This window comes from Sander lucioperca, chromosome 7, assembly GCF_008315115.2.
Source record: "Sander lucioperca isolate FBNREF2018 chromosome 7, SLUC_FBN_1.2, whole genome shotgun sequence".
NCBI classification, from domain to species: domain Eukaryota; kingdom Metazoa; phylum Chordata; class Actinopteri; order Perciformes; family Percidae; genus Sander; species Sander lucioperca.
In genome coordinates this window covers 8,945,957-8,971,828 of record NC_050179.1, presented here as the reverse complement: position 1 = coordinate 8,971,828, position 25,872 = coordinate 8,945,957, and the positions used below count along the sequence as shown (strand labels likewise).

Sequence of the window (25,872 nt, the reverse complement as noted above, 5' to 3'; positions counted from 1 at the left end):
CAGATGGAACTAAAGGTTCCCCATGGTCTGGCCTCCATTTCCTGGTCCTCTCTGGGGCACGTGTGTGTCTGCCAGTGGGATATGGGTCAGATGGTCGGCTATCTTTATCCAGATTGTTGCCAGGAAAACCTCCATCCATTTGGAAACAAAAAGGGCGTCCTCCTGGTTCACTTGGGGAAAAGTGGTTTCATTGATGATACTTTCTGTTACAGTATCTCTTTTGCAGTGCCTTATGTTATATTCTGTCTGTGGTATAAGTAGGTGCTACCAAATAAAATCTTGTCAGAACCTCCTTATGGAGCTATGTCTTTCCAGTCTTTTCTAAATGTTTTTCCGTAACTTGTTTAAGTAAAGTAAAGGTTATGAATGTGGGTGTGGTGACGACTGCTGAGTGTATTTGTACACAAAGAGCAAAAAGGAGCTGTTCAGGCCATGCCAACCATTTGGGGACTTAAATGCAAGTGGACTAGGCTGTGACGTAAATCAGGTCTTCTCTCAGAGCTCCCACACTTCCAGTTCCCACCTTGTCCCTCGCTCTGCTGTTATCTAAGAATGAGCTCATGCCACCAAGCGTTGCCAACCACAGTGCCGACCATGCTTAGCTGTACCTGAAGGAGACATTACCATTGCTGTTAGGATGCCACTGGGCCCTATTTTCATGTCTTAAATATGATTGCTGACCCAGCATACAGTCAGCAACACTTTAGTTAGTTCTTCACTGTTTAATAGACCTGCTTCTTGTTCGAGGAATCGGCCAAAACCATCTAACAATCATGGCTACTCCCTCACTGCCTGTACAATGAATAAATAAAGAAACAACCAGAAAATGCCTTCATTTCTAAAGGCAACAGGACACCTCTTTGGGACTAGTGTAAAACCGTAGTCTAGTATCTTATAAAATTTTAAACATCTATTCCCTGTCTTCCTCCAGTACCTTGTTTGTACCAGGGTGAAGATGCTTTAACAGCATTCGGGATGTGGTGATGCACTCAGGTAATACCAGGAACTAATGCAATCCTGTTGTTCTTGATTGCTAGGTGGCACAAAAAAAAAAGTAGCATGCTGTTCTGTTCTGCACATGGATAAACTTTTTCCAATTTACTATATTTGTGATATTATTTTTGCTCAGTAGATTGTCCCAGAAGATTCATTTTCTGATAACTGAGAGACTTGTCAGCAAAGCATGTGTGTTGTGTTGCGCTGTGTACCGGTTGCGCCTTAACATTACTCGTGGTGGATCCAGAGAAGTGAAGAAAGCCCCAGGCCCATCAATAGTTGAGTAGGAGCACGGTTGTGTGTGTCTGTAATGAGGCATACCACACCGCATCATCAATATTACATGCCGGCTTAGGGCCGAGGGATGTGCTCTGTGGTGTGTTCAAGTATAAAGTATGAGTGTGTGCATGTGGGTGTGAGTGCTATGCATAAAGTGTAATGAGCGTTTTTTGCAAGACCTAAGGTGCACTTGCAACTACAGACTCAAGACTTGTCCAGGAGCATGTAGAGGTCCTGATGTGGAGTTTAAGTGGGAGGGAGGGATCGAGAGCCTGTAGGTCAGGAGCCAAGGTGAACCTGACTGCTAGAGAGAGCTCTGGCTCTTTAACATACCATGAACAGCTGCAACCTCCACATGTTACTTTGCCACCACCCAACCCATCTGCCAATACTAACCTGACAATCAAAGTTGACAGAATTAACATACTATAATATATTATATTTCCACAGAATGAAAGCATACAAGGGGATGTGTAATCATGATTCATAAACCAAAGATTCTGCATCATATCTACAATACCTGATTTCAGAGACACATACAGTTATTGTTATTAAATGTCTCCTGTTATTTTAAATATTATATATTATAATATTTGGCCTGCAATGTAGTTTTATGTTTATCTAAAAATCTCTTTCCACCCCTTGTGTTTCATAGAAAAGTCAATAGACTAGTTTAAGTCTTATGGTAGGAAAAGCCTCCAATTTAGTCCAGATGTTTAGATGAACTGTGCTAGCCTAACACCTGATTCGTTTACACATAAACAAATCATACACAGTGTGTGTACACACATGCTTGCACACACAAAACCTTCTAATGTGTTGGATGAGAGTGTTGGTAATAAAGTTCCCCCCCATTACCTTCTCATGCCCCTCGGCCAAGTGAACAGTACTCAGAAATGAAGTATGGACAAGAATTTTAAAGGCTACCATCAAAGGTCGCCAGCCTCCTCCTTTAGATCTGTCTGTGTGTGTGTGTGTGTGTGTGTGTGTGTGTGTGTGTGTGTGTGTGTGTGTGTGTGTGTGTGTGTGTGTGTGTGTGTGTGTGTGTGTGTGTGTGTGTGTGTGAAATACCCCCACAGGTGATCTGATCTGTTTGGCTGATCAGTCTGTTGGGTTCCACAGGCGAGGGAGAGAGGGGTGTTAGAGTCCTGTCTAAATAATTTAGATCTTTCATTTGTATTGATCAGGTAGCACTGCTCTCAGTGGGCCACTCCACTACTACCTATCACTCCATCCTTCTTCGCCCCTGTGCTTGTTTTTCAATAGTAACCTTGTGCCCCTAGCTTTGCTTCCCCTCCACTCTTTCTCCCACCAACCTCCACATCAAACACAGTGCAGATACACTGCTGCGAGGGAGCAGAAAATGCATGAAAAGGGAGTAGATGGGGGAAATGGAAGAGAGAGCATTTCTTACTATGATTCCTGAAACGGGAATGAGGATGAGGGAGAGAGGCTGGAAGAAAGGTGTAAGCGGTGGATAAAATCTTTTGTGTGTGTGTGTGTGTGTGTGTGTGTGTGTGTGTGTGTGTAACTTGGATGCAAATGTCTGTGGAGAGTAATGTAGTGTGTGTTACCTTGGTGAAGCAGGTCAATGCAACTGCAGAAATGAGTGTATTGTGTATATGGAGGCTGGTGAAGCCTTGTCCGACTTAGTGCATTAAACCCAGTCCATTACTTCATTAAATACTGCATCGTGCCATGGCCTTGGATCAATACAACATTATGTAAACACTGATAACCTGTCTCACTACACTCTGGAGTGGATTTGTTGAATAGGTAATGTATTCTGGGAAGAAAAAATAGCATAAACGAGGAGCACATGTATGCTCAGCATGAACATGGTAATTGCTTGTATGAATGAGAAGGCCTTCCCCCTGCATTCTGTTGGTATTGCAGTGTAAAAGGTACACTGAGCAACATGGATTGAATATGATTATGTTTCTGTTGCCAAGCAAAATATCTGTCTTTCTCACAATACAGCTTCTTGTACACACTATATGCTGATAGAATTTGGCAGTGCTCACAGCTGACAAGTAAAAGGAATACAGATTATTATAGATACAGATACATTATTTGTTGCTTACAGTGTTATTAGAGCGTTTAGTTTCATTTTATGTTTTTGGAGGTTTGCATGTTTTTAGTAGAAGATTGAAACAAAAAACATGTTTTGGTGTCATGTCATGGTTTTATTAAAGCAAGTGTCAACTATGTGCCTGGATCCTGTCTGCTTAAGTGGGCCTTAAAAAAAAAAGCCATAACAAGTAAATGATTTACTGTTGTATGCAGTAGTGGAGCAGAGCGCATGTTAAATACAGCATTAGTGCTAGCTGGATTTCTAAAAAACCACGATAGGAGAAGAGAGGAGGAAATGTCTGGATATCATAAGGAGAGTTGTGGGATGAATTATTGAGGCTTGAGACGGAAAGGGGGAGAGATGGGTTATACTGTGCTCTGAGAACAGGGTGTAGCTCATCCAATACTGTATACACAGACAGATGCAGAACACACATTCAGACACACACAAACGCTGGGCGCATTGTCTGAGCATGTGTAAATGGAGTCACCCAGACAGACAGGCAGGGAGACTGGGCCACACAGGAGTCTGCTCTGCCCAGATTCCCACATTGAAAACCAAGCCCAGAAGAATGAATGCCCTGAGACCAAACCGACATGTTGCTATTCTTACGAAAAACACACCAACGCCGCTGATGTCTCCTCCTTTTCCCATCCACTTTCCCCCCAAAAGCAGGGGGATTCCAGGGTGAGGAAATAACAATGCCTTCATCTTTTCCCAATGCAAAGGATTGTTTTCCTCAAAGTGTAAAAGTGTATTTTTGTGGGCTTGTATTCTCCTTTGAGCCGCAGACTGTTCCCCTGTGCTCTGATCTGTCTGGCTGGAAGCAGTCCAGTGGCTGAGCTCTTTTCCTCCAGTGATGTAGCTGGCTCTGTGGTCCCGTCACTCAGGGCCTTTGTTTACTAGGTAGATCAATAGTTAACTTGCTGCTGGATACACTAAGATGTAGATCTGTAAAGCTGAATAATAGACCTCTGGCAGTTTTCTGCTCAGCTGCTGTTTGTGGTGACCTGTGATGAATAGAGGTTTAGCAAAGCTATCAGGGTTACAGCCAATTAGTTCATCAGTCTCTTCTAATATGGTTGTCAATAGGGACAGGGTTTGTTTAAAGCACTGTGATTTGTTCAGGATGAGTTAAATTACATTCTTGAGCCGTTGGCCGTGAGACAAACTAGAGGGGATCATATTGTTTTTTTACTTTTAAAAGTGACTCAAACCTCCATTTATCAGGCTTCTGTGTGTGCGTGCGTGCTTGCATGCGTTTGGTCTCATTGGCCTCCCTGTTATTGGTCACTTTACATTTCCATGTGTTAACACCTGAGCTCTGTGCTTATTACAAGCAGGATGTTAAGGAACTGTAGTGTGTATACACTTCCAGACTTCCTTTCCACTCACATGTTCATCACACCAACTAATAATCTGTGTAGCTTGCAAATGAAGTGTGAACATAATATACTTGCAATCTCTGACACCTTGTCTTCCAGTCCTCTTGAAATAAAGGGTCACTAAAAAATGAGAGGTTAATGAATTCTATTTCACAATTTACATTTGTGAAACAATTTCTGTTTTGCTTTGCTTCTTTATGACATAACCAACTGGATGTGGAATTGCAGTAACATTGCAGCTTTAGAGTAACACCAATGTTAAACATCTTCCTTTTTTTCTGTCTCTTCAGTAACCATCTCTACTAGTGTATCCTTTGATGGTCTGCTGGTAACTGGCCTCTACACATCCACACCAGTCCAGTCGGCTCCCATCCCTGCTCCAGCCGCCTTTGGCTTTGGTAAGTCTTCATAAGATACCACTGTAGGCTGTTTAGAGTTGTTTCCTCACCCATGATCTTCGTGCCAATACAAGCTCCTCATTAAATGAACAACTTAAATTTACAATTAGCACAAACAAACTCTTAGATCATCTAAATAATCATCTAAATAGTATCTTAGTGCTGGGACTATGGAGTATCACAGTGAGCACGACCCAGCTCAGTTATCCACATCCGTTTCCAGAATAAGCATAAGACCACTTCCCCTCTCCTGTTGTGACAGGCCGTGATGGATGAGGAGTGGGGATGATGTGACCATGGTTTGGGCCAGATGTATTTTCATTGATGCTTGAGAGAAGAAAAACAGAAAACTAAATATGACATGAGGAAAGGACATTGGAGAACAAAGCAGAACAAGTATACAAGGCCTCTGAGAGACAAAACCAGACTTCAAATAATAAAAAAGAGAATATTAATGATCACCAGGGCAGCTGGTCAGATGTTGCAAAAAAGGTGCAGCAGTCCCGTTGCATTGGCTTTGTTTTTATACTGTATGATTACAATAGTAAGACGTTATCCATGGATAATGGTTTTGGAAAACAGTTTAGTTTCATTTTATTGTTGGTTTGCTATAGAAACGGTTAACTCTTCATGATATATTTGTATTCTAGTTGTCAAATTACAGTTTTCATTTTTAACATTATTAGCATTTTTTCTTTGCATCATCTGCATGTGCAGTTGTGTGTTATAATTAAAGTTAAATGTAGTCTTAAAATTGTTTTGAAAAGTACAGTACAATGAGGATTTTTAAGACTCAGATGAAGTGTGTGCGGATGGAGCCCCTGTGTGCAGTGGTGGGGGCTCTCTTTGCGGCATGGATCGGACATAAAGAACTCCTCAGAGAACAGGGCTGCTGGCCCAGAACTGCTGCCCAGCGTGCTCACTTATCCTGACTAACTCCACTGTTCTTCAGACGCTGACTTCACCCCGGCCAGGGCAGCTCTTCACTCTTGGCAGCCCTGCTTACTGGGGAGGCATCCAAGCAAGGATTGCGTCACCTTTGCTTCACTCTCATTAATTTGAAAAGTTTTAAGAGAAAGGCTACACAGACTGATAGGTAGCAGCTCGTGGGACTGTTAGTTTCTCCATGGTATGTGTTTAAAGTCTGCAAAGCCTTCCGTTACAGTATGTGTAATCTGCTAAGCAGCGATGCCATCCAGGTTTCACAGCACCAGTCAATCAGTCTGTCCTCAGCTGAAGTGCTCTCTGCACTGTGTCTCTCTGCTCTGATTCTCCTGCATCCTCTCCCAGTGTGGGCTTCAGGACTCCATGGAGCTACATAGAATCAATGTTGTCATAAAGGGCGAAACAGAGGGGTGATTCATTACTGCCACTATAGTCCTCTTCTTAGTGCCCATTGTGGGACTGTGGGTTTTACTTTTTCTTTACTTTATTTGTCTGCACAGTTATTTAAATCAGGAGAGACTTCGTTTGCAGATATGCAAAAGATTTATTGTACAAATGCATAATAAAAAGTACAGTCTTTGGAGATTAGACTTAGATTTTTTTTGAAGGGGTAGAGAAACAGGACATAACTCCCGATGGAGTCTAGACACTGGTGGCGGCGGAGAAGGAGACTGGAGACCAGACCGAAGGAGGCAACGTAGCGGTCAGCCGTAGGAAAAACGATGACCGTAGTAGGCGGCAGGGGAGGTGGAGGGTTGAGCGCTTTGCCTGAAACGACAGCTGACAGCATAGGGAGAGAACAGATTTAAAGCAGAGTTGTAATGCTGTGATTGGTCCTTGAATTTCATGACCAAGTCTGATTGGTTTAACTAAAGTGACGCCTCTAAACAGAAGAAAGAGTAGTGATTGGGTTATTTGACGTCTTCCTGAAAGAAGTTGCGCTGAGCTGATGGGATTTTCATGAGACACCCTCCATACAGTACATACTAGGGGTGTGACGAGACACTCAGCTCACGAGACGATACAATATTGGGTTCACGAGAACGAGACGAGATTTTAACACTATATTAAAGAAAACTTTAATGACGAATATGACTGGAAAAAGTCTTTTATTCGATCGAAATTCACAAAATGAAAAATGAGCACTGTGAAAGGTTTTGCCACAAACTCAAATGACTGGATTCTCTCCTGTATAACTAACTTCTTCAGACCCAATAACTGTGGCGTGAGCTTCTAACTTCTAATTAAAGCTGTGTGTGACCTTCTAACTGAACTACTTTAGTTTCCTTAAATAAAAAATAAAAGTAAAAAACAAAAATGAATTTTTAGTAGTAGATAGATAGATAGATAGATAGATAGATAGATAGATAGATAGATAGATAGATAGATAGATAGATGGACTTTATTAATCCCAAATTGGGAAATTACTCTGTTACAAGCAGCAAGTTACAAGGACAAACACACCTACTCACTCACACACATAAAGAAAAACAAGAAATATACTAGAAATAATAAATAAGATTAAAAAAAAGATTTAAATTAAAAAGGATAGCTAATGCCAGATGAAAAAAATGCCAGAACAAGTACTGAAAAAAAATCCATACTGATTTTCCATTATATGGCCTTGAAGTTTGCATTACATTCCATCCTAGGTGGTATTAAAAATGTCTTAAAAAGTCTTAAATTTAACTTGAAGAATCCTGAGGGTATCCTAGAGGGAGAGAGAGAGCGGCGGTATCCTCTAACGTTCTAACACTGGGTTTTACAGGCAGCTTTTTTCCAACTGCAACTCCGCTATCGCTCTGCAAAAGTTAATTCAGAGTCAACTTTAGAGAACAGGCGGGGAGATCTCCTACGCTCATTTCGAGGTCAAAGCCATGCTGGCTGCTGGTCTGCACTCACGTTTTCATATCGTCACACCTCTAGTACATACATACCCTACACAGCCTGGCTGGTCTGCAGAGCATAGTCCATGGCAGTGTGTCACATCTGAGGAGAGAAGGTTCTTCAGCCTTGGGAGGGCTGAAGAGGGATGCTCCCAGAGAGAGAGAGAGAGAGAGAGAGCATCATCAATGAGCTCATGGAAACCCAGTGGCATTGCTGTTCATAAGAGAGCCAGTGTTTAAGCAAAATGCTTTGAAGATAATGGAGTGGAACAATTATGGAACGAAACACAGCTTTGTGGCTGTAGTTGTTGTGAGGATCTGTGAGGACAATATGTTCACGAGGGAGTTTTATGAGCCCAGTGTTTAGTGTAGAGGGTCCAAGATAGGGTGTGGCTCTAATCCCCCTCAATGGAGGCATGTAGGGGACACAGATACACATGGACAGCAACATGCATACACACATCACATTCAATAAAGAAATACTCATCCACTCACACTCTAAAGCCCATACACACACTCCAGCTGTGTACAGCTGCTAGAGCGGAGCCTGGCTGGGGTAACATGTGGTTGACAGATGTATCGGTGCGGGAAACAACATGAACTCCAGCACGGGAAAAATGAAACCTCACTGCACAGCCACCGCAGGATCGCACACAGTGAGAAGATCAGTGGTTTTTGAGATTTGAAATCCTAAGATAATGCTAAGCAAGCAGAGAGGGAACACTTTTAAGTTAGTAGATATTTTATTTCTGCTGGGTTGATGTCAGTGGAGAGAAAGAGGATATGTAAAAGAAAGACAAAGACAGACATACAGTATTGTGAGCATGAATGGTTTGAAACAGAGAAAAATGAAGATGGAATAAACAGATAAGGGCAGGAAGCTGTGGAGACAGAGAGGTCAGTATTTGTACACTGTGTGGGGATGTCTCGTGGTTGGTGTGGTCAGAGCTGTTGCAGCGAGCAGACAGGACGACTGCACGTCGGCCTCCAAAGAGAGAATTCCCCTCGGCCTTCCGTGTCACCCTTGACTGCTTTTTATGGAAAACTCCAGTGCACGACAACACTGCATGCAAATATACATGCTCTATCACTGGTTTTACTTGTTCTTTGTCTGTCACACACACATACACCACAACATGGAGACAGAGAGCTGATACTTTTATTGCCCTTCACTCCCTCTGAATAACAATGCACTTCACAATACATTAGTAATAAAAATGTGAAGCTTTAAGGGACTGACTTGTTATTGCGTCGTCAGAACACCCACTCATCAAATTAGCTCAAGTGTAATAGAGCCATTGGGGTGGCAATCAGGGTAATCTAAGGAATGCCATATTTTCGGCTTCTGGGCTGAGCTGCGGCTCCGGTTGCCCAAGGCTCATTCTTTCACTGCCTAAAGGCATGGGATCCCCCTACTAGCCGCTGGGTGACTAACCACAAACCTTTATGATGCTGTAATTGCTTTGCTATGGCTAGTGCATAATCAGACAAACTGAAGCTAAAAACAATGTTATGTTTGGAAGCCTGGCACGCTTGAGAGAGGGAGAACACAGGAGTGTAAATTGACTGTGGTTTTTATAAATGTGCCCATAATGGGCCTGATAAAATGTCTGGCTGAGGCACAGACGCAACAATTATCCTATTTCAAGATGCGAGGGGCTGGAAGGAAAGACTCAACATGTCATTGTGGGAGAGATTCATTCAGTCACAACCAGTCCCTCCAGGATTTCGCGGCCTTTTTTTGAGATTGTTGCGGCCCAAAATGCCTGATTTCGCGGGAGCTTTTGTAAGAAATTGCGATAAAAGTTGCGATTTTTTTTTTTGTATAGTTCTTTAAAAATAAAAAGGAAACTTGTTTTGGGGAGAACAAAATTACTCTGGGCTGAGTTTTCCTAGTAACCTTACCAAAAAGGCTCAGGATGCTGTAAATGTTGATGATGGAAATGGGTGGTGGATTTAAGACAAAAAATAATAATTTATTGAATCAATCAAATTTGAACATATCTGTCAGTGGCTTGTTGATCTTTACATTGTTAGTTATTTTCCTATCCTGGGCTGGGACACACATTCATACGGTTTGATAAAGTACTGACTTTAACTTATCATTGCACTTACAATAACGAGCGTAGCTGTCCTCAATTTAGGTCATCGTGTCGTCTCATCTCCTTTTTCTCCTGCATCCACCGTGTGTGTGTTGTTTGTGTGTGTGTCTGTGTGTGTGTGTTTGTGTGTGTGCAAGTGTCAGTCGCGGGGGGTACGGAGCAGTAGCCCCACCTGCTGCAGAGAGCTGACAGCCAGGATGGAAACGGCAGCAACTTCAGCGACTTTTAAATCGTTAAAGTCTACATTGATGTTAAAATGTATCGGACGGTCTGAAATGTTTTGCACGGTCTTTCGCTGTACGTTTTGTTGGTAAATGAGTCACACACACATGTCTCGTCTTCATATCAAAAACAAGGAAATGATCAACCCGTTCTCACTCCCGATTGGTCATTGGCTCTCAGAGTGCACGTGGGACTCCTGTGATTGGTTGAAGTCGCGGGAAACTTCAGGTTATTGGTCAAATGTGCGGAAAAGTTGCGGTGATTGGTCAAAATTGCGAGTCGCACCAAATTCGCGGTGATTGGTTGAATTTGCGTGAATTGGCGCGATCGCGAAATCCTGGAGGGACTGCACAACATACAGTTAATGGACAAGGTAGAGTGTATAAGGTGATTCATTTCATTATATCATGTAGTCTAGTTTGACAACCTAATTGCTCATCGGAGACCTTTGCAACATGTTTTACAGTGAAACTTTGAGACTGTGTGTGTGTGTGTGTGTGTGTGTGTGTGTGTGTAACGTGCGTGTAACGTGCGTGGAGAAAAGTCTGAACTGACTCAGCTGCTGGAGAATTCCAACTTCTGCTTCATGTTTTTCCCTCCTTTGACTTTTATTCCATTAAGAGCACTTTCTTTCCATTCCAGCCTCTTGGCTTTCTGAAAGAAACTCAGAAAGCTTTCAAATTGGCGTTTTCAAAGATTTTATGATGAAAACAATGACTTTTGTACATTGTCATAATTTTAATTTATTTGGTTGGAGTTTAGATGAGAACAGATTGCTGTTGTAAGTCGCACAGCGATGATGAATGTCAGGTGATGTATTGGACCCCACAGACCAGGGCCTGTATGGAAAGAAATGTCACATCTGGTCGGACTGGTTGTATTGTTCCCCTAATGGCAAAATGTTTTCCATCACATCATTATCCATTCAAACACAAGACAAAACAAGTATTCATTCTAAATGTCTCTAGATATTTCATAATTCCGATGATGAAGAAAAGGCACTTGAAGGGAGGAGAGCTTTGAAATTAGACAGAAGAGGGAAATGGATAGGCGAAAATGCCAACATGGGGCTAACAAAGTGTTTGAGATTAAGGGAATGAGTATGAGTGGAGAGTGAAAGGAGAACATTGAAGAAAGTGTGCATGAAAAATGGCAAAGAGGGACCAATGAAAAGGAGACAGTATGTGAATGATATAAGGAGGGGGAGAAGATGAGATGATGGCGTTTCATCACTCCCTCTGACGGAGTGGCTGATTGGTGTTGCCGTGCCAATGCTGAGCTACTGAGAAACTGGTCATTGATGGATGGCTCGTTTGCAAGGGTGATGTTTGTTTTGTCGTTAATTTGCATATTTGTATGTCTTTGCGGGGTGGTTGGCTTCTGCTAGCAAGGATCTGTCCCCATCTCAATATGATGGATCTGGCGGTCTGACAAAATGGACAGCTTAGTGACAGGGACATCCAGCCGACACTGTCCCCATGACGGATGAGTTCATGCTATCACACAGCCCGATTAAAGATGAAATCCTGCTGCACCTTGACCTCTGGAGGCAGGGCCAGAGAGGGTGTGCAGCCAAAAGTGTAATCATACCATACACACATTTAAGGGTCCCATGCGGAAATAGAAACATATGGAAATACACAATCATGAATGGTCTTTCCTTCTCATTATGCACAATTATGCATTCAAATCATGATATCCACACACTCATCCATCTCAAGGCTGAAGGTTGGCTGTCTGTGCCCTCCTGCCAACAAGCCAGATTGAACGTCAGTCAAAATGTCAGACTATGAGAGATGGCAGCTCATCATGTCAGTATTTACAGAGACACACTCACAGGTGTGATTCCTCCTGAACAAAGCCTTGTTTTGGAAGCACTAACAGTCCCAGGAGTGCAGAAGTGTGCTTCTGCATACCCCTTCCATCAATGGGATGAGTAGAAAAACTGAGATGGAGTTGCTGTGTAGGGAGAGATTGAGGATAAAGAGGAATGATATAGAGAAAGGGTGGTGCAGGGAGGAAAGAAGGGGCAAAGGAAGGGTTTCCCATGGGGAAAGCTGCTGTCAGTCCCTAGGAGACTTCAAACACACTGCAGCCCTGTGATCAACCTGCTCCCTGGCTCTCAGCTGACAGCTCCCTGACTGTGCCGCTTAGACTCCTTCATGCACGCACATATACACACACACACACACACACACACACACACACACACACACACACACACACACACACACACACACACTCACATATACACTTGCTTGCTACCATGAGAGCTCTCACACTCACTGATTTATCCACTCATACCACAACACATTCAAATTCCATTGACATACGCACGTTCATGCTGCTTCTCACACTAAGAATGCTTGTCTGTGACACATTTGCTCTGACATCCAACCTTGTAATAACCTTGGACATTGCCAATGTTCCTCTGTTGCAACTCTGTCAAGGACATCGCACAGTCTCAAACTGTTGCTCCTGAACTATGGCCTGAACAGAGGCAAGGTGGTGCTGGTGGTGTTGGTGATGATGTTGATAATGATAATGACTTATCTAAGTCATTACTCCTTCTCTGCTCAGGGCTGAGGCACCCAAAGGCAAGATCCCTCCTGATGATGAATTCATTAGTGCAGAAGATGAAATGAGTTGTCAGGGGCAGGGTTATGTATGGGAGGTGATTTGTGTTGTCTGCGGCACGGTGTTGAGATCGGCTTGCTGTAAATCTCCCTGCTTTGCTGGCACAGGATTTTCCCACCCCTTGCGCCCAGACTGAGCCTCTATTCTGTCCCTCACGTTGCCCGGCATGTCCTCCCCCACCAATCTCACAATGCTTAGAAGCTGCTAACAGGTGGCTAAACATTTGGGTGCTCTCACAGTCCAGAGTAATGCTTGGATGACTATGCACATCACAAGTCATGTAGATTATTTCAATGTGCAAAGCCTCCTTAGAAGTGAAACCAACACCACCTCCAGTGGATTCAAACAGAATACAACATAATTCATTATTAATTTAAGGTAGACCCACAGCAGATTCTGAACAAGTGCATCAGTTTTGGCTATACATCCCAACAGCATAGGTCTTGTGTCTCAGGTGTGATGGTACAGTAGACCTGCTGGAGCAGTGCTGCTGGGAATTTACTGGTTCACTCAGTGTACACTAGTTCTCTTGGAAAACACAGCCCCTTCTTTGAACTCCCACAGCTTCACTAGGTGTGCTTACATTTGTATGTGGTGTTCAGCATGGTTGTCCATGCTCATGTATATGTGCATCTATTTGTGTCTGTGAGGGGAAGTTGTGTGTGTGTGTGTGTGTGTGTGTGTGTGTGTGTGTGTGTGTGTGTGTGTGTGTGTGTGTGTGTGTGTTTGTGTGTGTGTGTTTATATTTGCTTTTTATGAGAGCACACATCCTTGTATGCACATGCTGGGCATCTGAGTGCTTTTCCTTTCCTGCTGTATTTTCTGCATCCAAATGTATGGTAAAAAAAGGTCCAGGGTGGCCGAGAGAGCATAAAGAGGGGAAAGCAGGAGCTGCACTGACCGCGATAGAGATTTTAAAGTGGTGTGTGAGATGTTGGCCAGTTTTTTATGTTATTATTATTTTTTTGTTCTGCAGGAGAGAGCAGCAGGCGTAGGCTGTTTCTCCCATGTGTGGTCTCTCTTGAGCAAAGCAATGTTATTTTCTGCCATGCAGAGAGGTTGGTTACACGCCAGAGAGAATGAGAGAGGAGAGAGAAATAAAGATAGAATAAAGAAAGAGAGAGCTTTGACTCAAAGACTGCTCAGTTTGACACATTTCTGTGAACACTAGTGGGTTTGCATCATTTCAACAAAGAGTCAAGCTGACTTTGAAATGTATCTTTGTTGTGTTGTGATATAAAACTCCTTATACTCTATACCTCCACATGCACCTTGCAAGTGTGTGGGCATCTGTGGGTTTGGTGTGCAAACTGCGAGAAAGTGATTTTACAAAGCCTTCTCCACAAAGTGCATGCCATCCGGGCTGCACTCTGAGTTCTATTCATTTTTAAAGTTCCCTTGCAGAGAGTATTAGAAAAAGGGGAAGTGCTCTCTGACTCTGTGAGCGAGCATCTTAGTCGTTCTACTGGTTAATCACTGTAGGGCCCTGCCTGGATCTGGCCCTACACCCTCTAAAAGCCTTAGAGAATAACAGGAATGCTCCACTGACTGGCCCATTTTTTTATTACATTAGATACAAGTTATCTGTGAACAACTCACTCAGATCCAACCTGACCCATATTTTGGCAGTGAAAATAGTTGATGACCTTCTCTGTGTTTCGCCCTCCTTACGAGAGCCAGGCTGTTGCCGTGATTAGTTCACTGCCTCCCAGCATTCCTCTGTCAGTCCAGGCTCAGCTCCAGCCTCCTCCATCAACACATTTAGGTACACACACACACACACACACACACACACACACACACACACACACACACACACATACTGTATATACATACACATGCAAATACAGCACAGGCACCGTGCCTTGCTTTCCCTAGGCTTTCCCTAGGCTTTCCACTGGCTCCTCACCTGTCGCCCCAGGTCTCTATTTTTCATACTCAACATGTGTGTCAGGACAGAGCCTGCAACACCACAGCCTTGTTTATTTGCTGCATTGACGGGTGGGGAGCAGGGACGTGGTTGCAAGAAATTAGCACAAGTCAAATCAGATTAATTAATCCCCAGCTCAAACTATTAGCCGAGGAGTCATGTTGAATTAAAAATCAAATTAGCCCTCGCGCCTGTTGTTAAAGCTGTGGTGTGTGCCTGCCAAGCTACAATGACACACACCCACAGAAGCCTGCCGCTCATGGGCTTCACTGACGGATGGACGTATGGACGTATGGATGGATGGATGGAGGGGTGGAAGAAGAAATTGGTGCTCAAGGACTGGAGTGGTGGGGGAAGGGGAGTTTGGTGACTTTGCCACCCAGTGTGGTAAGCTTCTCCTGGGGCACGGAACTGGCTGTCCTCCACTGGGTGCTGCTCCATAGGCCTCACACTAGCATTCAGCAGGCTCGGCTATGTCACTCCAGTTAGGCCTTTCAGCAACATTTCACCCTGATGGTTTACATAACTCACACACACATCTTGAGCCTGGACTGAACCCCGTTTTAATCAAGCCCCTGTTTCTCAACCTGACTCTATCAAAAACATAAAAGGAAGCAAAAGGGAAATTCTATTTTTATACAACTTGGGTCTCATTTTCGTAGTTCCGGCCATTGTTCCTATCAGTAATAATAACTAGAGGTCGACCGATAGTGGATTTTACCGATACCGATAGCTAGGTTGGGCCGTATTTGCCGATAACCGATTAATCGACCGATAGTATTTATAACTTATACAGTTGACAAAATACATACATTGTTTCAAAAAAAGTCCAGACGCTTTTGACAATAATCAAAATAATAATGTCATATTTATTGATATTACACCCACAGCAATGCTACACAAGCATGTGTGTTGTCTAAAACAGTTCTCCTACATATTTGGAGTCATCCAGTGCAAAAATAAACATAATGAGCATTATAATTCATATAAAGGACAAACTATTTACATTTCTTCAAAAAAGGCCCAAATGTATGCCAAATCTCAAAACAGTGACGCCATTCTTCTCTGTAGAACGGTTTAGAACGGTAACAGACGATCTCTGACCTGGAGAGATCTATCTTTCCCACTATACTCTTTGTGCTCGCTTGGATGCCCATATAAGGCGTAATGTGTGACGGACCTGCCTTCCCATTGGTTGAAAACATAAACAAAGGCATCATGGGAGTAGGGCTGCAACTAACGATTATTTTAATAATCGATTAATCTGTCGATTATTTTTTTGATTAATCGGATAAAAAAAACAAAAAACAAAAGCATTAATTTACATCAACTCAATACATACTTACATGCATACTTGTTTTAGTTAATAGTTGTGTAAAGGTAAGTAACCCAAAGAGCAGATACAGACAACACACACACACACGTTCACTTGAAGCTTATTCATTAAATTATTACCATCATTGTAGTAAGTGCGAGTTAAGTTCATTTGTACACCACATTTAAACACAGCTTAAGATGACCAAGTGCTATAAAAGAACTTTAAAATGAAATTAAAAAGTACAACACACACAAATATATTTGTCAACAATAACTGATATGGGACAAAGCACAGAATATATACATGATGGAAATTAATGGGCCAAAAAAGGCGAGTGAATAAAAACGTGTCTTTAGTCCTGCTTTACTACTGTTATTAACGAGCTAACGCTAGCTTGTCATGCTTGTGAAGCTGAATAACGAGTAAACACCACACCAGCACCACTGGAGGGACGTTACGTTCCTCACTTCAAAACGGAACAGAAGTAGGATTGTGTAGTGACTTTACCCTGCTGTTGAACTCCCTTCCTCCTCATCAAGGACTCCAACATGTTTACGTTTTAGGTGCTGAATCATCACCGTGGTGCGCCCGTGCCATGCCGTGTCGCTTTTGCTATCTTGCAATTAACACGTTTTTGATTTAATTGGTGTGAAATGCTCCCACACGTTGGATGACTTAGGTCGTACTGATTTCTCTGCCTCCGCCATGTGTTTCAGAACAACGTTACGGGTCTCTCCGGTCTTTCTCCATATTTCCTCTACCCCCGCACTGCTCTTTTTTCTTTTCTTTCGCTCCGCACCGCTCCACACGACACTCAACTCAATTGCTTTTATCTCTGTGACTGAGTGGCGTGTCGCGCGACACAACGAATCGATAATGAAATTCGTTGCCAACTTTTTTAATAATCGATTTTATCGATTCGTTGTTGCAGCCCTACATGGGAGATTCCCTTGTCGGTAGCACTTACTGTCTATGCAAGGGGGTAAGCTTCGCCTCAGAGCTCGAATCTCCTATGGCGCCATTTTGATGCTACAAAGCGATCACCCGACGTTAGCATTCCATTGACTGCCATTAATTTTGACGTCACTTTGACCACGAATAACTTTACATCTGAAGCGTTTAAAGACTTTATTTGTCCATTGTTTATTTCTAAAGAAACACGACAATGTATAAAAGGCTCCATTACCTTGTACCTCACGTTATGGCTCCGTAGTAGACGTTTTTGTAAAAATAGGCTAACGATTGTGTCATAACCACGCGACTTACTGTCGCATTTTAGAGGAATTACCGTATAGTACAGGAGAAGCTCGCAGGCAGTTTGGACTTACATTAGCTGTTTAAGTGTAATTACTAATGTTAACTAGCATTTTAGTTAGCAATAATTAGCCTGTGCCTATGTTATCTCCTTACATATACCTACGCTCTCCTTCTCTGCAAGTTTCGGAATGATTGAGATTTCTCTTGGCACAGCTACCAGAAGACTTACAACTTTCAGACACGTTGCTCACGTCACATTTAAGTCGTCTCTCTCAGTTGGAGGCTGCGCAGTAACGCTCAGCGCTCACCAGAAAAGTGCTTCTAAAGGCCTTCACTGGTCTCCGTCCAGAGCAACGGGATCTGTTGGTCCATTCTTATATACAGTCTATGTGTCTATGGGTAGCACGGAGTTAGCGGCAGAAATGACCGAAAACGTGATGAATTATGGACATCAAGTGGATAAATCTTGGATGTAACAGTTTGGATTTAATGCTCAACAACCCCGAAAAAAGGCACAAGTTCCAGGCTGGATAGAAAATCACCTGTAAAGGCTAGAAAGACACCAAAGACACTCCCGTGGCGGCTAACTCGTTAGCTTTTAGCTGCAGCAATCAGTAAGTCTCTACGTTTAACTGTTATTAAATTATCTAAATATGAATCAGAGGTGCCGTTTGGGATCGTGGACGATCCTTTAGGGTTCTGATTCTGACATTTGGGTCGGACTTGCGTTTATTTTTGTCAGTGTTTTAACAGCTTGAGGTAAGTTAGCCTACTACTAATGTTTAGCGTCATCTCAGCCTCGAAAGCAAACAAACATACTGTTGTGCTGTTCTTTCTCTACTAATGCAGCATCTATTCAACAAATGAATAACTTTATAATGAAATGACAAAATATACTGTATACATACCTTTTTGCTGTCGATGCTTTAAACATGCATCTGATGTCAGCCTTCTCCGCACAGCATGTGCTCTCCGTGCAGCGCGCAGTAACACGTGTCGAAAATAAACAACACGAGGCATCAGTGATAGTTTTTATTTCGCCTCTAGAGGCCGCTATTGTAATGCATGATGCCAGCAGACCCTTCTCAGCTCTCGCGTACTGCGTAATGAATGACAGCGCGCGCTTCTTAGCCGCTCCAGCAACGGACGCAACCAGGAAAAACTATCGGTATGGATTTTTGCCGATAACGATAGTTCCACCAATCAACTATCAGTGCCGATTAATCGGCAAAACCGATGAATCGGTCGACCTCTAATAATAACATTTTGTTCACTGAATTTATTATTGGGTTCTGAGAATGTGACAACATCAGTAAAAAGTCCACCCCAGTAAGAAACTTGAAAAGTCTGATGATCAAACAGGTTTTAAACAAACCCCAAGGTTAGCCAAGCAATGCAATGTTTCAATGTTTCAATGTTCTCACCAATTACTTAAGTGAGTAAAATGTTACCATTACTGATACTGATAGAAATGTTGGCCAAAACTATGAAAATAAGACCCAATTTGTAACAAAATTGGAATTTTCATGGTACTATCACAGCGTATTATTTGCATGCATCTGCATGTATACATGCATTTGGGTATACTATATGTGTGTTTGAGAATATTTGAGTGTGCTTTTGAGATGGATTGCAGGGCTGTGCAGAGATGTAGAAGTCTCATCTATTATACAGGGTAGGGCTCCAAAACACACAACATTTGTTTGATTCAGAACAACATTCATTTCAATTATGACACATTAGTTCAGGGGAGTATATTGTGCTCCAGTAGTGTTCCTGTATTCCATTTATCATTCACGCTTCTATGGCTTGTAGCTCTTGATCAATGAAAGGAAGCAGTATGCAGCCTCTAACAATGAACTACATGTAAATGTTTATTTTCTTCATACTTTTAGTTATTATTCAGTCATCGGTTTTGATAGATGTAAAGGGCACATTACATAAGCAGAAGCAATTATAAAATGTATTTATATTAAATAATTGTTCATGTATGACCATATGTTGTGTACAGTACTTTTTCTCCTTCAGCTGGCAAGAGCCATACTGGCAGCTCCTACAATAAGACCTAGCTTTTTATGTTTGTGTGTGTGTCCTTGCCTTAGGAGTTTATGGATGATGGATGATGGATGCTATAAGATACAATGGAAGCCTAAATGAAAGAGCAATTGTTCTGTGAATGTATGTATATGGGCAAAAATTGGTCTGGTGCTTAGGGCCAGGGCATGAATACGTACGTTTTTATCTATACACAAATGGCTTCTTTCACAGAACATTCAATTGAATGTGCTGTGCACACATGGAAAAATATATTAATGTAAACATATACATATGCACAGTAAGTCTCTCATATACACTCTCGCGCATGCTCACCTACACACATATACAGCTCAGCAGACCTCCAGGTGTCCTTTAATGCCAGTTAAACTGTCTTTCATTCATAAGGAAAACCTCTCCCCCTCACATTTTCCCACAGAGTCTCATACCCCATTTCCCCCTGACCACTGGCATCTTTCACCACCCATATTAACACACAGCTTCCTCTTGGCAAAGCTGTGCCAGACCCCTGCCATCACCACAACGTTGCCAACCTGTCTCCATGGTAGTGATTGGCAGATGCTGAGATGGATGCTCGTTTCAGCCAATAGCAGATCAGAGTTAGGTTGTCATGTGCCGTGAGACCCTGCAGTGGCCCGACTGACCAGCTGAGGATGGTGTTGAGAAGCGCCGGTGAATGCACCACAACAGGCACACACAAACGCGCACACACATAGCATGGGATCATTCAGCAGCACAAAGCGTATGGGGTCCCTACTCAGGCTGTCAGTACTGTTGTGATGTATCATTTATGTTGCCATTGTGTGGCCTTCTCTTGAAACATGTTGACAGAGGCATTATTCTGGCTTTTGACAGATTCCCATACATTCACAGGCTTTTAATAACACATGTTAATGCTCCAATAGGTTTATGACAGGTTTTAAGAATTACCACATGAAATATGAGCCTTTAATTGGCCTGCTCTCCAAATTATCTGGGGTGGTATACATTGAATTTCTAAGTCTGAGTCTAAGTGGAAGAATGATCACTGCTTATACGGCTATTATCTCTCTGTCTGAGCGTGCACATAGACACACACGCACACAACATGCCTGGAAGACAAAAGATGTGCAGCGTAAACATTAATCTGTGCTTTTTAAATGAGACCCATTTTTCTGTGTTTAATCAAAAAGTATATAGTGAGTGGTAACAAATTTAAATTCTTAAGACAAAAATCAAATAACCTAATCTTCTTACAGCATATTACGCTACTTCATAGGTATTCATTTCATTTCATTAACGCTCCGAGCAAACTGCTAGGCATACATGCATTTTAATATTCTGTTTGTGATTGATTATGTATCTGTGTGCAGGCGTACAGGGTCATAAAAATGCATGTGTGCTTATGGTTATGCAGTATGTGCTTTAGCATTGAACATGAATTCATTAAACATGAATTCATTAATAACAATTGCTCCAGTGAAGAGAAAGTTTATTATATCAATTGTTGGTAGAAAGGAACCAACAAGCACCCAGATTTATTTCACCTTTAGGACTAAAGTGCATTTTCCCACTGCCTTCGTGTCAGTCGGAAAACTAGTAAGAAAAACATGTTTAAATGGTTTTTAGAAAACATTTATCAGGAATGGATAGAGTCAAATTACAGACACATCAGTCAAACTAATAGTTTTGTGTTGCTCCCCAAGCCAGACATTGCTGAAGGACAATTGTGAAATGAGTGCAAAATCCAGTAGCTATGTACTGACCAGATGTCAAATGGTGTGTATAAACTCTGAGTGATTCTCGTAAATGTGCATATCAATTTGAATGTTGCCTCTTGAATCCTCGCAACTCTGCCACAAAACCTAACTATCAGTTGGTTCTAATGCCAGTTAGACCGGCTCCTGCTGGTCCTACAGTGTGAAGTCGCTGCCAGGCTGAGCCACCGATTGCCCATCTGCTCCATCAGAGAGAATTCTCACTCCATCTATTTGACTTGTTTTGAGCTTGGCAGTGGAAAAGCTCATTAGCTTTGCAAAGTGAGATATAAAGACAGATAAAAAAAAATGCTATGTCCAAACACAGATGTGATTTGAAGTGTTTACATAATTTAAAGAAGTAAATCTAGACAGAGGGGGAACATGTGGAGAACATTTTTTTACTGGAGACATGGGCGGGCTGAATATGAATACACAATTACCAGCACAGATTGATGTCGAGGTGATAGCCCTACAACCAACATATGACCCTTAAAATTCTGACACACCCATTTCCTGTGTGTTTTTGAATACATTTGTGTGTGGGTATGCCCGAGGCTGCATATATAGCAATTTGTGTGTGTGTGTGTGTGTGTGTGTGTGTGTGTGTGTTTATATTTATGAAACATGCCCAGTCACACCGTGGGAGTTAGCAGGTCATCTTCCCTTGAGATTAATCACTGCCGACAGCTCATAAGTGCCTAATCTGCATGTGAAAGAACTGCATGTGTTTGCGTATAAGAGTGCGATCGTGCATGCACGTATTTGCATGTGTGCATTCGACTGTGGCTGTGTGGTTGCAACAGTCCTTCAAGATCCCCCTGTGGCTGCTTATTGAATTAGAAGTGGCCTCTGCTGATACTTATCTAACATGCAGTATGAATGCATCACCCATGACATTTGTGCTACAGCTACAACTTCTGTCATCGTCAGCTCATTAGGTGTTCTGCATGCGGTTGATTGTTTGCTAACGAGTCCAAATGTGGAGAACAAACAATCATAGTTGATGAAGCATAAATGCACTAAAAACTAAACGTTTTTAAATGTTTGTTTTTTTCATTTTGTGGAAAGAGGTTAAAAGCCAAAAAAGTAGCAAGTTGTTCCTTTCATTCACCCGATTACTTACTAATTAATTACTAGGGTTTTAATACAACTGCATCAAGTATTGTAATTACTGTAAAGTAAGAGAATTTGGGGGGATCACGAGTTAGAAAACAGGAGATGAACAAAGCACAAAATATTGACAGAAAAGAAAACAAGCAGTGGCAGGGTTGGTTCAGTGGGTAGAGCAGGCGCACATGTACTGAAAGGTTTGTGCCTCGACGCAGAGGTCCAGGGTGCGAATCCGACCCGTGACGATTTCCTGCATGTCTTCCCCCTCTCTCTCCCCTTTCTCACCTAGCTGTCCTGTCAAAATTAAAAGCAAAAATAATCTTTAACAAAAGAAAGAAAACAAGCACATGAAGCAAAGATAAGATCAGTCACATATGTTACCAGATATCAGGTACCAGAGATGCTGTAAAAAAAAGAACTTAAATGATGAAGAATAAATTATTAACAGTAATAAAATAACAGTTTTTAAAGTTGGTCTGACCCCAGTGTATAAGGACACAGGAAGGGCTTTGTTATATGTTTTCATTTCACAATGAAAAAAGAGCCTGTCTTTTTATTTCTCTGCTCATCTCCCTGGACAGAACCAGGAATGTTAGAGCGTTATGTTTTTTCTGCCCAGGTTCACTACAGCTTGTTGCTTGTTGTAACATTTGGACCTCAGTGAATAATAGTAATTCTCTCTCTCTTTCTCTCTCTCTCTCTCTCTCTCTCTCTCTCTCTCTCTCTCTCTCTCTCTCTACATCCGGACATGAAAGGGACTAGTTTCGTTATTTGCATTTTTTACGCCTGAGTGTATTTTTCAAGTGGGAATAGAAATTCTGTGAGCAGTCGAGTCCCAGCGCTGCTGTGTCCTGGAGTGCATCAGTCTGCCTTTTCATCTTCACCCTAGCCTAACTGCTCTCTGCTTCTCTTTAGCCATATCCTCAGTCCATCCCTGTCTCTACCTCTCTCTGCTGCTATTTTCTTTGTTTTCCTAATTTTCTCACAATGATATGCTGTTTTTTTATTTCAAACATTGGATTTTGTGTTTGTTTTTACTTCATCCAGTATTGGTTTGTTTTCCTATTCAAGTTACAGAAGCTTTTGGTAAATTAATTAGGGTTTTATTACAATAATTTGTCATCACTGTAAATGAAAAAACACTCTGGCCAGCACTTGTTGTTGTTGGTGACCTGCCCACCATTTTCTTTTACTTAATGATGAGTGACAGCACTGGTGCTGTCACTGTTTCTGTCCTTCTGTCCACACCGGCCACAGCCCGTTTACTGTCTCCTTCTGCTGCTTTCTCCCCTACTACTGCTATCTTCCCTGCTGAGTCTGCTGCTCAACTCCATCCCCACACTCTCTTTCTGTTTGTCTTTGCAGCTTTCCAGATAGTGTTTCCATTGCCATGAGAGCTAAGCTTGTATTATGCACATCTGCAGGGATTCTCAAATTGCACCATGGCAATGTGGTGGGAAAGATTCACAGCACTTCTCCTTCTCTTCTTCTGCCACAAAATTGGACTTTTAGTGTCTTGACAGCCTTGGTTGCGGCAGTAAATGTATGGCACATAACAGCAAGGAAATTGTTCTGGAAATGTGTCTTTTGTGTCAGAAGCGTTAAAAAGAGAGAAAGATGTATGGGTATGTCACTGCATGCTTGCCTGAGTGCTACGTAAGAACTGGACAAAAGCAATTTCTGCTTTTCTGTATGTCTGCGGTAAAGATAGGGTGCTGGGAGATCTTGCCCAGGCAAACAACATTGCAATAACCCAAGACAGTTATGTGTGTTTATGTGTGTTTCCCTGTATGAGTGTGTATGTGTTTGCTTAAGAGTAAATCGTAGTCATTACACAGAGAGGTTGTAACCGAGTGGTGATTGGAGAATAGCAGTACTATTAGTGGATGATTACATCTCAGTCTGTTATTACACACCAGCAGCTCCTTAGCAATGTAAAAGGCTGCTTTGCTCGACGCCTCGTAAATCTGACACACTAGGCCCACACGGTCCATGAACTCACACATAATGACACAATATGTTATTGTCATGTGAAACCTTTCAAATCATGTAGCTTTGATGATTATTCAGTTTGAACTCTAGTTAAAGAGTTTGATGTTTCTCTACATGAGAACTTTTACAAGAAAATCTTTGCAGACCCCACAGGGTAAACAATAATACATGGTGCTCAATTTAAAAACAGGCTTGTTTTTCTTACAAGCCTGTAAAGTCTTTTTCAACCGACAGCAATAATAACTAGGTTTGTTTGTACCGTGGCACATACAAATACGCATCAACATTAATCTGAAAAAAACAATACAAACGAGCACACACAAAAATACACACAAACAGCTGGCTGGGTTAAACAGAAACATTTATGGTGCTGTCAACATTGTGTGTATTTATGGATGCAATCTGTGAGGTCACATTTATTACTGTCAGAAATGGGCGGAATTGTGTCTCTTTAAATAATTAGTTTTAAACCACACACACACACACACACACACACACACACAAACACATACAATCTTTGCATATTGATTTGCACATTGATTCAGGGGATATTAAAGCTCCGATGTTATTAATCATCGCTGATTATGTTTTCAGTGAGCTGAGTCATGATTGAGGAAAGAAGAGGAGAGGATTGTGTTAGGCTAGCCACCAGAGCACTGCAGCTCAGAGCATATCTTCATACACAGTAGGGCTGCACAATATGAGGAAAATATCTAATTGCGATTATTTTGACTTATATTCCAATTGCAATATGATTAACGATATTGGAGGAAATTATCATTTTTGAATCGTTAATCTCATTTTCATTAAAAAAATTAAAAATAAAAAAAAATTAAAAGGATTATAGTGTGATTTTTATGAGGATTTGTACTTAACAAAGACTTTTTTCTTTAGTCTGTAGGGTAAGATTTGTAGGCCGGGACGTCTCTGCAGCACCACAACACTTAATTCAGAATGGTTTGACACATAATTTGCCATTAACAAATATTCCCCCCCCTCTGCAATTTCGAAAACATTGCGATTAATTGTGCAGCCCTAATACACAGATGGTACATCACATACATTTTAAAACTGGCTGAATGTGTTGCAACGTGAGCATCGGACCACACTATGTTGACTTTGTTTTGTAAAATTATGACAAATGCCCAAATTATCTGTCTGGGAGATGCACACTTGTCTGTGCAAATCCATACCTGAGTTGCGTTTGCATTCGTGTTACCACACAGTTTGGACGCCTCTTCGCAGACACTACAAAGCCGTTTAGTATCAGTAAATTATTAAACTGTTCTGTATGTCTGTGTAGTGATTGATGAGTGTTGCGGTGTCCTGCCCTTGCCCTCTCTGATATGAAGGAAAGATTGTGTGACATGATGTCATTCCATCAATGCAATCATAGCCAGACACAGACCCTCATTAATAAAAGCAGTGGTATGTCAGTGTCAGCTCACAGGGAGGGAGACAAGAAGGAGAGTGTTGGGAAAAAAATAAATGATGAAAGAAGAGAAGTAGTGGGGGAAAAGGAGCAAAGAAGAGACGGTGGATTAGAA

At 42.0% G+C, this 25,872-nt stretch overlaps 1 protein-coding gene and 1 long non-coding RNA gene across 3 annotated transcripts in view; both read left to right on the top strand.

The window, feature by feature from the left end:
• reln (reelin) overlaps positions 1-25,872 on the top strand; it is a 100,081-nt gene that overhangs the window by 15,995 nt on the left and 58,214 nt on the right. For both annotated transcript variants that reach the window (XM_031282752.2, XM_031282751.2), the window contains exon 2: positions 5,025-5,132. In XM_031282752.2, the coding sequence (XP_031138612.1) occupies positions 5,025-5,132 (108 nt within the window). The remainder of the gene's footprint in view (positions 1-5,024; positions 5,133-25,872) is intronic.
• LOC116038385 lies at positions 12,176-25,166 on the top strand. Its single transcript, XR_004102099.2, has 3 exons — positions 12,176-12,187; positions 24,665-24,672; positions 25,031-25,166. It is a non-coding gene; the product is annotated as an uncharacterized LOC116038385 (long non-coding RNA).